Raw genomic sequence first — 11829 nt, 5'->3', positions numbered from 1 at the left:
GGATTCCCTTTCCTGGGGACTCCAGCTCAGGGATCCAGGAACCCTCAGCAGCTCCTGGGCCTCACCTGACACTACCAAGGCCAAGTTTGGGACAGCCTAAGTATTAAACCAAAACTAGAGATTCTCCTTGGCACAGCAGCAGCAGCTGGATAGAGACAATTGCCTTGCACCACCACTTTACATTCTGTCAGCTAAATGTGATCTGTAGGAAGATACTTCCAACAAATCACCAATTCCTTAAGGGATCAAAATTCTAAACATAAATACAATTAAAGCCTTCTAATATTAATGCACACTTTTTATTATATTAAAATCAGGCAATGGTCTGATACAATAAAAAGGCTGCTTATGGAATACTGTTATGTTAAACTTTCAGTACAGAGGATGTTAAATCCTTACAACTAATATTTTCCTCAGAAGTTAATGGAAACATCAATTGTTCATTGACTTGACAGCTGCTGCTTTAAAATGTGTTTATTTTTACTGTTTTGTTTTTTCCTTTTTTTTTTTCCTTTTTCTTTTTTACACAAACACTGAATTTTTCATAAACCTTAGGACACACTAGGTTGTTTTCCTGTAAGCTTGCATCCACATTGCAGCAGTTAGTGGTCCGGAACAGTAAACCAGAAAAGGCAGTGATTTGCCAGGATGCAAAGCCAATCAAGCTCCTTAATCTGCTGTGCCACCRCTTCCCCAAAATCTTCACTGATGAGATTTTTAAGACTTCCAGAACCCTAATAAAATCTACCAGCCGGATTTGATTTGATTTGTCTGTGGTTGTCACATATTTCGAAGGGCCAAACGCAAGTGCAACATTTGGTGAATTAACATTCTTGGGTCAATCCAAAGCACCAAAACACAACGATTTGAGTGCAACTGGAGTGTGCTCAGAGTCTCTCCCCGCAGAGTCTCCCSCATTGAAGTTTGGCAGCAGAAGCTTTGGGCAATCCTGGTAAATAACTGCTCTTTTCCCCACTCAAAGCCTATCTAAGAGCTGGGCGGTGTGGCAGCAGTGCTGGAGGGAAGGGAAAACCCAGCAGAACAGATAYTCTTGTTTCCCAGGCTGGTGAAGACTAAATTTGTTGCAAAATCAAAATGATAAGCAGGAGGGAACAGGTCAAGTTATTGCCCCGATGCTCACCCTTGGGCCAGGGGTGAGAAGAGTCACCAAGAGGGGCAAAAAGAAAGCAGCACCCCCACTAAAAAGAGGGGAAGAGGGAAGAGATTAAAAGAACCCTGAATCCCTCACCCAAAGCTCATGTCACYGGTGAGGGGGACCAGGAAGAGGAAGAGAAATACAATCTATGCCTTGGCCAAAGGAAAGAAGGAAAGCATGCCCCAGATTATCAGGGCATTGAAAAAAAAAAATAAAAACCCAAAAACGACCACAGTCACATTCAGCCTTTACTAGAGCGAGCACAAAGGGAGGGATGACTGAGGTTAGCACACATCCCCWGTAGTAGTCCATAGAGCCCAGTGTAGCACTGGAAGCAAAAACCTTTGTGTCTACTCTAATAAATAGCCCTGAGCTTTGACTCTATTGCAAAAGACAGAGAAAGAAAAAAATAACCCAGGCCAGACACACAGCAAGGTGATTGTGGGATGGATCCTTTCACAGTTAYGTTGGATGTGCCACACTGGTCTTGACAGTAATAAATTTAAATAGACTTTTCCTGATACCAGAAGTTCAGCTATGTGGACAGTGGTTACACGACAGAATTATTTGTTATAGCACAACTTATATTTCAAATGAAAAAAAAAAAATTAGTATCATTTACAGTATCTCAAGAAAAACTTCCTTTGAATGGGAACTTCCTTTCCAGTATTTTGAGGTCTACAAGATGCATCTAGAAAATTTACTACTGTGGAAAATGAAGACAGCTTAAATTGAATAAGGGGGGTATGTTGGGGTTTTTTTTTTTAATTAATTGCTGTAACATTGTCCTTCAGGTGGCTGAGGAAGTTTCATATTTTCTTTAGACATCATTAGACGCCGAAGCTCTTGCAGAACAACTTTGATACTATAAGAATTCTGCCATTTTGCTAGGACTGATATGGCTCTGGGGTCCACCTAAAATAGACAAAAAGACCATTCCTGTCAGAATTTGTGCACTGGTTACACTTAATTCCCTTCCACCTCCCGACTAAAGGTCCCACATGAAATGTGAGTGAGAGAAATCAAAAGCAAGTATTTTCCTAAAATCATAATAAATCTCCACTTGTCCACTTCCCTTCTRCCCCCTTTCCTTATCCAACAAACAGCACCACAAGCAGTGAGTAGCTAAGCAAGCTACAAGTACACACAAAGCACTGAAGCTGCACAAAAAAACAACATTAAAATGAATAAAAGCCAAAAACTTACCACTCCATTTGAACTATTTACTCCATTCATATTAATTTTTGTTACAAATCTTACAAACGGAGGTGCTTCTGGATACTTAGGCCCACATTCTATTTTAAGGCTGTATATTCTGTTTTCATAAATTGTCTGAGGGGAAAAGAAAAGGGGAAACAATTAAATCAGGCAATTCAATAAGCATTTGGTTAAGCTATATTCCTAAGGTTGTCAGAAAGACAGGAGAGGCAGAGCTGAACCCTCTCCTGTGGTGGCTCTTGGTTTGCAGCACAAGAACTGCAACCTTCTATCACTGCTAGCAAGGCTGCACACTCCTGTTTGCATATTTTAATTCCTATTTAATTTTCTAAATTAGATTTCAAGGTTGTTTAAATTTTCCATAAAGCCTATGCACACAGTGAGTTTTCTTCAGAGCCTTRATGCAGGCTCATTAGCACCCTCCTAATGTTCTAAAATCAAATGTTGTTCTAGAAAACAATTTGGGTACATCATAAGCAAATGAAATGCTCGTGACTGGGGAGAGATTAACAAAGGCAGACAACAAGTAAACAACACTTCTGGAGAGATGGGAAACACTGCATGTATAATGTTTGTATCATACAAATTCTTGTACAAGCTCTATGTCAAAAAAGGCAACTGACAGAATGGGAACAGAGAGCAGTAACATCATTAAAGGTCTGTAAAGATTTTCATATAATGACCCCTGGAATTACTGAGAAATGGTACTGAGGCCAGATGTAGAAGACAACATCTGCTATTGCAGGAAGGAGAATTGCCTACTTGCTCCCCATGGGAAGGATATTAAGGAAACAGAACAGTGAAACTGGAGATGAGTTCTGGGTTTAGATTTGCACACATTCAACGCACAGTTAAGTCCTCAAGTTCACTAGTAGGGTATAACCCCACAGTTTAATGGTGCTGGGGGAGAAGAGAGAACACAACCATATTACCACAAAGAGCAGCTGCATTGTAAGAKGCTGCTTTGGGAGAGGACATTCAGAAAAGAAACTGAAACAAACAGCAGCACATCAACTCAATGGGAACAGCAGAAAGARCAGCAGTGCTGCACAAACACCTCATGGCACCTACAGGAGCCATACAGTTACACGAAACCCATTATTATACAGAACTYGAACTTCAACATAAATCACTCCCTAAAGTGGTTTTTCACACATTTGTCTTTTGTTTGCTTTCTGCTTCAGTGGTTAGGTAAGGAGAAAGGGGTAGAAAAAAAACCTAAGAGTACTGTTTTAAGAGTAAAAAAACCTAAGAGAAAAAAGAGAAAAAACCTTAAGAGAAAAAAACCTAAGAGTACTGTGTAAGTGCATACTTACTCTTGGAGGCCCAATAATCATTCCTGTCCATCTTGTAAGTGTCATATCTTCATCATCTTCAAGGCCCCAGCTAACTGTCCCATCCCCTACTCCTTTCTGACCTTCTTCAAGTTCTTCCAAAAGACGAAAATTACGAGGAACTTTTACTCCTGAAACAATCAGAACAATACTTTCAGAGAAATCTGGTAAAGAAAAAAAGCTAGAGTAATTTCCCTAATACTTTTGGTCATTCTACAGATCATATTTTGGGCAAAACCATAAAAATATCATTACTTTTTGAATGACAATATTTCAACATTATGGGAAAGTTATTCCCATATTTAGCTTGGGGTTTAGAAGCAAAATCAAGGTATCCCCAAATAAACATTTTAGAAGGCTGACAGGTCACGTTTTACAGCAGGCAGTAAATGAAAGGAAATCTCCTTTCCTTCAAAGRTACACCCAGCATTATGGAGCTCTAATTAGCACTTGTCTATGATTTCTAGTATAAAAATTTAGAAGTTTCTACAAAATGACATCATGAGAGGTTTGACAGCAGCACACTCACTCAGAGCTTTAAAAATACCTTTCAAAGCAAATAAAACCCTTTCATAACGTTACTAGGTTAATCTGAAGTTAATTGAAGTGGGCTTTGTCAGCAGCAATAGCATCCTCTGTACTTATGACCTCCAGCACCAAGGAATTTCAGCACTTTATAAATGCTGGCACATTTCTCCTCAAAACAGACAGCAAAACAGGGGGATTTTCTTCTCCCCATTACATTAATGGAAAACAAAGGCACAGAGCTATTAGGTGACACAGCCAAGGTCACACACCAAGCCTGTGCTGAAGGAGGATCCTGACCCCAGACCACAGAGGGTTTCACTGCTCTTCAAGGTATCTGCAGCTCAGGCATCACAGAGCAGAACTGCCCCAGAGGCCACTGCTGCTCCTTTGCCTTGCTCTGTGGGCCACCTTTTGGAGCTTTGTGGCTACAGGGCTGGCTCCTGGGAGAAACTGCTGGAAGCTCCCCCCTTGTGTGATGGAGCCAGTCCTGGGTGGCTCCAGGATGGACTCACTGCTGGSCAAGGCCCAGCCYAAACAGCACTGCTGGGATCAAGGGTTTGGGAAGGGACAAAGATACTGCACAGGAGCAGCTGCAGCCAGAGAGGAGTGAGAAYWTGGAGAGAGGAGTGAGAAYATGGAGAGGAACAGCTCTGCAGACACCAAGGGCACTGAAGAGGGACAGAGATCACCCTGCAGTCCCTGGAGGTCCCTGGGGAAGCAGAGATCCACCTGCAGCCCATGGAGCACTGCTTGGCCATGTGCAAARTACAGAGGATCCAGCAGTTTTAAASTCTCCTTGAAATATTAAYGACCTGAGGAAACCAAAYGTCAGAGATGATTCTGCTGCACAATCAGAGGTGTCCAAAATTCATTCACTACAAAGCATGCATAAAAGAAACCAAACCAGCAAATGACTAAAGCAAGTAGCTTGTTGGCCAGYTGGATGCACATCTAAGGTGATCATACCCAAGAACAGCAGGATTCAGTCACAGCAGCAGCACAGGAACCCAGACCCAGCAGAGCGGTGCCAGCAGACACCAGAGCTGAACCAAACCTCCCATCCGGGGGCTGCTGAGCACAGCTCCCTGCCAAATCCCCTCCCAGCCAGACCGTGCTGTTACCATGGCTGCTGAGCAACACAAATCTATGGCTGTGAAAGGAAATGAGTCAGTTGGGGCTGGTAAAGCCATCCCCATGAGACTGCGAGTCCCAGACCCTGGGTGGTAACGGGATCTCCTGGGCACCACTGTCACATCCCCTGCATGACAAACTCCAGCATTTGCTCTCCCAGAATGTCCCAAAGGCATGAAATGTGTATCCTGTGTACCACAGACACATCAGGGTTTAAGTACAAGTCACACCTGAGCCATGCCAGACGAGCCACCCCATTCCCAATGTTCTCCATGATGCAGTTTGGGGAGGCAGAGCAGCCCAGCTCCCACACCAGGGATCAGAGAAGCAGACAGAGCAGGAGTTGAAGGACAAAGGTGGTGTAACCTTTGCTTGCACACATCCACCTRTTTCCCTGGTTTTGCTGCAGTGGAGGTGTGGGAATTCCTGATGGGAATGACTCACAGTTAAACCACTGTCTGGGCTTCAGCCCTGCCTCTGGTGCCCCGGGAAAAAACGGGCCAGGGAAAAAAGGCAAACAGAAGGTCTTTCTAGGGGGGACGAGCAGCAATGCATCCCCAGTGCAGGGGATGCCACAGAGGAAACCCTGTGGTTGTTATCAGAACCCCAGCCCGAGCAGCGATCAGCAGAGCCAGCAAGGACCTGCCTCGAATGAGTCACAGTGCCAAAAAATACTCTCACTTGCACACCACAACATCACAACCTTACCAAGCATCATCTCCGTGTCCGTGCCTCGCTCCGAGATAGCATCACTTCACAGTTATCAGTGGTGCAGAGACAATTTACTGGTATTTACTGAGACCAAAATACATAACCCAGGAGGAAACAGCTTTATGGCAGACACAGGCCACACAGCAAAGAAGAAAACCAAAAATATTGCCTGTCCACCCTTCCTCTGACCATCAGCTCTGAGTGACCCCTCTGAACATCACACCCTGTGCACTAAACCAGGCAAGAATCTTTAAGTGAGCATGTAATTAAAAATGACATCATCACGTACATATTCGAGCAGGCCACAACCAAGACTGAAAGGCAGCCTTAGTTCTGACATTTGCTACCCAGATCTAGGCTTGGCTTTACAACCTTATGGGAAGAGAAGGCACTTATTGCTGAGTTGTCCCCAGATAGAGCTGCCCTGATTCAGCATGAATCCAGCATGAATCAGAGCCATAAARGAGTCACACAGGATTTCAGAGTTCTTTGGCAAGTGTGATGTCTCCAGAGAGCTGGCGAGTCACATCGTGCACTGACTCTGCCACATGGAAATTGTTACCAGGAATGAGTGTTCATTCCACTGCAACTGCTCCCTGTGAGCACTGCAGGGGTATCATGGCAAAAGGGGTACCCAAAGGGAAGGACATRGACTGGAGTTTTATGTATTTCATGGAAAATAAAATGATCATGGGAGATAATTGGCAATTTTACAACAACAGCAACTAAACATGTTTTACTCCTGTGCTAGAGCTCAGGGTGTGACATGAGGATCATCACCTCAGCTGCCACAGAAGGTGGCAATTCAGCTCAGTCCCTGAAATATTCTCAGRAAATTCATTCAACAGAAGGAGAATTACACATACTAACATAAAAGATTATGCCCATATGACCATAAATGCTTTAYATAAATAAACTTTCCTTAAGCCAGGCAGAATAAAGACCAGATTTGTCCTTCTGGTCAGTCTGGAAAGATGCACAAGGCCATTAAGCCAACCCCATCTTTGCCTCCTTTGCAATGGCCTGGAGCACTCATGCTCTGCCACCACATCCTGCTGGGACCCCAACCTCAGCAGCCACACCAACTTTATCACTTGTGATCATACACAAACACATCACCATCATGTTTGCAGCCCACCAGGATTCCTAGGAAGCGATCAGATCTGTCCTAGGCTTACACAGCATTTGCCAAATGACATGCAGGGCTGAAGCATGGCAGCTGCAGATTCAGGATTTGTCCTGTGCCCCTGACAGCACCAGCAGTGACCACTATTTCCTCCTCCCACCCCCAATAAATACCYTGCACAACCCTCCCAGTGTAGCAATGGAGACTTCCATGGCAGTAACCAAACCAACCTGTTTTTCCAAAAGTCCTTCATTTAACACAAGAAAGCCCAAATAAAGTGAGAGGCAATTAAAGAGTAATCAGCTTGTCTAAAGTACTTTCAGTTACGCATCTTATTTTAGCCTTCACTATRGTTCAAGATGACTCAAATAAATAGCAGCTCCATTTGAAACATAAATATAGTAATATCTCAGTGACTGCTTCACTTGCAGCTTGACTAACTGAAATACTCTCAGAAAYACTCCCAGAAATGGAACTGAAAACATATTTCAGAGCAAAAGGAGATATTCACTATTCATCACAACAGCAACAAATCTATCAAAGCTAAATCATAACTGCACTGACTAGGTGAGATTTCCAGTGACAGATTTCCTGGAGTGCCAGTGARCAATCCTTCTCAAAGTAACCTTTTAGTAACGAGTATTTGTGAAACCTCAACCCCACACACGAGTTCACCAGCTACAAAATGTTAATKAAATCATTTWATTGCAACCAGAGARGAGAACTGAACCACAGACTGTGCTTCACAGAGCTCAGAGCTGCAGTTAAGAAGCTGGGTGATCTCAGGACATCCTCCTCAGCCTTCACCTGAATCAGGACCTTCTGTTTTCCTCCTCAAAAATTCCCCTGGCACATCCCAACCCACCTGCTTGCAAACCAATGAGTTGCAAGACAGAGCCAGCACACTGAAATAGGGACAAAAGGAGCCTGACTGGTCAGAATCCCACTAAAGGAAGRACAGATTTATCCTGAAAGACAGTTAAACATCAGCTTGGACTTTTAAAGRTCTTAAAGCACTCTCGGATTTACCTTTGAACACAGCACTACTGAAGACACAGATACACGACTGAACGTGTCTCACAAGAGATTCAAGAATGATCTTATCGAGCTGAGATTTTTCTCCTCTTACTACCAGACTACACTTTCCCATCTCTTCATTTTCCTCAGTTAYGTRGCAGAAGCAGTTCCAMATCCAGAGACCTTGTGAAGCTGAGRACAGCACCGTGACACCGGGTGGCCCACGTGCCTTTGGGGTAGATCCTCTCCTCCAGTATTTTTGAGCAGTGTCAGTAGAACTGAACACACATCTCTCAAAAACTTCAACAACACGTTTCTCTCTCCAAAGTGAGATTGAATTACAAACATTTCTCTTCAGGACTAAAGCACAGGCACAGGGCTGAAAATCCCAAYCTTCACACCCTCACCAAATCTGTGTTACACCTGCCAGGATCCTTACCTGCTAAYGTATTTCATACACTAATTAATACTGCTCTCAGCCAGAATGCTGCTTTTGAAATGTATTAGGCAATTTATATCATTGCAGATGAGAATATTCAACTCACTATAATCTTGTAGGAGTATTGAAYTATTTGCCTTTTTATTCACCCTACTGCATCCTTCTATTACAGTACACAAAGTTGTGCAATCAACTCCTCTAGCACTATTTCATGTGCTCTTACAGTCCATCTTATTTTAAAAGGCACAGTTTATTTTCCATTTTCTCTTCAATTACCTTTCTCCTACCCTTGAGTTTACTCTTAGACCCAGAGAGCTCTTGGTGCTGGACACGTTTCCTTTGAGACAATGATGTGTTGTCAATCTAACGTACACCTGTACTGTACAATACTCACATTGTACCTCTCTGTGCTTTTCACAAGCATCACTTTGAGTTTACAGTGAGTTCCTGACTTGGAATAACTTAAATCTGGGCAAACCATTTCACTAGTAAGCACTTTCAGGCTGTTGGAAAAACAGTGTCTCACAGTCCTGCAAGAGTCCACTAAACTGAACTGTGASAGWAGAGTGGGTTAARTGGGATCATTAAACCTTTCCCAAGKTGGAAGTTAGGTAAACACAATMCCACATGCCAGCAATGTCAGGTTTTGAGTCATTATAAAATGCAGTTCTGCAGCACAGCAATGTGGAGCAAGGCCTGTAGTGTAACTGCAGTTCAGTGAGTGCAGGAGGCTCTGAGGAAGCCCTGGATTCCTGCTAGATCACTCTGCTGGTGAGCATTCCTGGAGGATACATCAGTCTGAGGGATGGACACACACAGAGCGGAGCCTCCCAGGAACAACCTTATTAAAATGATTAAAGCCAACCCTTTCTTTTTGTTCATGTATTAACGGGACGTGTGGGAAACCCACATCATCAGCAGCACAGGATTCCCCTCTCGCAGTGCTACCTCACATGCCAACATTCCTTCCAGGCTGAGGGCTGGCTTTTTCCCCTTGTTAATTATTTATACCTGTTTATTAGACACAAATATCTAATYGATTTACCTAACTGCCAGGACCAGCCCTATAACTTTTTTAGGTTACAGGGACATCTGCTCCCACTTCTTTCTCTGGGTCAGCTGCTGTGTTGAAGACAATGAGCATTTTTCATCTTCATTGTGTTTACGCTCCTTTGCTGAACCACCATGAACTCAAGACATTAGACACATTCCAGTGTTTCACAGATGAATACGAACACACCAAGACTCCATGAAACAAATGTTAGAGGGCTGTGGTGAAGGCAGTACTGAGACACCTGCCCCGAGCCCCAGGGATGGATCAGCAGTGAAGGGTAAGGAGGTGTCACCCCCTGTCCCCTGCCCATGCCAGGCTGTGCCACCAGTGATGGATCAGCAGTGAAGGGTAAGGAGGTGTCCCCTCCTGTCCCCTGTCCGTGCCACAGCCTCAGCAGTGAAGGGTAAGGAGGTGTCACCCCCTGTCCCCTGCCTGTGCCAGTCCCACAGCCTCAGCAGTGAAGGGTAAGGAGGTGTCACCTCCTGTCCCCTGCCTGTGCCACAGCCTCAGCAGTGACCTCTCAGCCTCCCTCATGCCATGCCACCACCAGCACCGGGCACTGGGCTGTCAGTGCTGCCAGCACAGGAACATCTCCATCCTTCCCAACACCCCAGAATGCTGTGAGGGCAGCCCAGGGTTACAGCAAAGCTCCCACACAGAGCCTCCCTGACTGAATTTTGGGTTTATTGCACAAATGCAGCGCTCCTGCAGCACAGGGCTGTAAGTCACCCCTGCAGCACATGGGACCCCTGAGCAGCTGAAGAGCTGTGTGCCCACAGTGCACAGAGGACACTGAGAGCCCTGCTGCCAGCACTGGGGACATGGGACAGCTGTCACAAACCCGGGGAGAAGGGGGAGAATGCAGCAGATCCAATGTGGCCTGCAGATGCTGGSTAACAACAGCCCGSCACAAAGGCTGTGCTGGACTGRCCCTGCAGCCAGCCCCTTCCCTTCCCTCCATGACCACCTAACAATTCACTCAAAGCTGCACTGCCCTGAAAAGAAAAGTATTTGCCTTGTTTTTCCAGACAAACACAAAATGCAAAGTCAGCAGCTTGAAAGGATCACTGAGAATGCAGAGCAGGCAGAAGAACGTGACGTAACAGGGGAAGAGGGGTCTGCTGCAGCTTTTGTGTCTTTAGACAACACCTCAACACCTTCAAACACAGACCTGCGACACATAATTCTCAGGACACCACCCACGGCACTTTAAAAGTATTTTTATTAACTTGACTAATACGAATTATGTGCATTCTGATGGTTATCCTTAAAATCTGAGAGTGGCCATTGATAGAGAACTATCTGTAGAAAAATAACTCCAAAATATTTCTGTTATACCCCCACCAGTCACGTCCTGGTGACCTCGCAGTCACTTCAGAGAGTGCAATTTGGAAACAAGCACTACAGGGGCACATCGGAAACCCTCCATGGACTGAGGAAAACAGGAAAATGAAARTGCCCCRACAGAACTGACTCTGATTYATTCGAGCTGTTGAAGTGCATTAGMGGATGTCAGTAGACAAAAGCCCCACTCCAAAGCTAGTGGCAGTATTTTTGCCTAATGTGTAAGGATAAATGCAAAGGGAGGATGTGTGTAACTACTCAGAGCTGGAGCAGCTTTAAAGGGAATAAAAAATTCACTGTCTTCTTGGAGCACACAGGTCCTGACACGGGAATTACACACTTCTCAGGAAGCAGGGAGAGGTTATCAGCAAAAAAGGCTTTGAAAGCGGCGGATTCCACTCACGTAACTGCAGCCACGACGGGGTGACTGCCGAGAGGGAAGTGCCGGGGTCAGCGCTGGCCACACGGAACGGGCCAGGAGATGATTAGGGCAGGAGAAGAGCCGGTCCCGGGGGCTGAGGGGCTGTCAGGGTCCGGCCCAGCCCCGGGCTGYGGGCCCAGCGCCCGGCCCGGTTCCGCCCGCCGGGACCCGAGGGACCGACCCAGCGGCCCCGCTCGCCCTTCGGACCCGCACCAGGGCTGCTCGCACCGCGAGGGCTCGGCAGCCCCGAGGGGACGGGAACGGGCTCGGCGGGACCCGCGGAGGGAGCGAGGGCGGCCCCGGCTCCACTCCCGCCCCACCGGGCCCCGCTCGGGCCGCGCCGCCGCCCC

At 45.6% G+C, this 11829-nt stretch overlaps 1 protein-coding gene across 1 annotated transcript; it reads right to left on the bottom strand.

The window, feature by feature from the left end:
• Positions 1-1386: 1386 nt before the first annotated feature.
• Positions 1387-3935, bottom strand: UBE2V1 (ubiquitin conjugating enzyme E2 V1). The gene is given in 4 exon segments (XM_057387607.1): positions 1387-2071; positions 2363-2488; positions 3691-3881; positions 3884-3935. Coding segments are annotated over 4 exon segments (513 nt in total). The 5' UTR covers positions 3933-3935; the 3' UTR covers positions 1387-1924.
• Between the last annotated feature and the right edge of the window lie 7894 nt (positions 3936-11829).

Source organism: Malurus melanocephalus, unplaced genomic scaffold (assembly GCF_030028575.1).
Source record: "Malurus melanocephalus ecotype Western Australia unplaced genomic scaffold, MMel_1.1 scaffold_1271, whole genome shotgun sequence".
Classification (NCBI taxonomy): Eukaryota; Metazoa; Chordata; class Aves; order Passeriformes; family Maluridae; genus Malurus; species Malurus melanocephalus.
The sequence above is the reverse complement of the archived record's forward strand: the minus strand, read 5'-3'. Positions and strand labels throughout refer to the sequence as shown.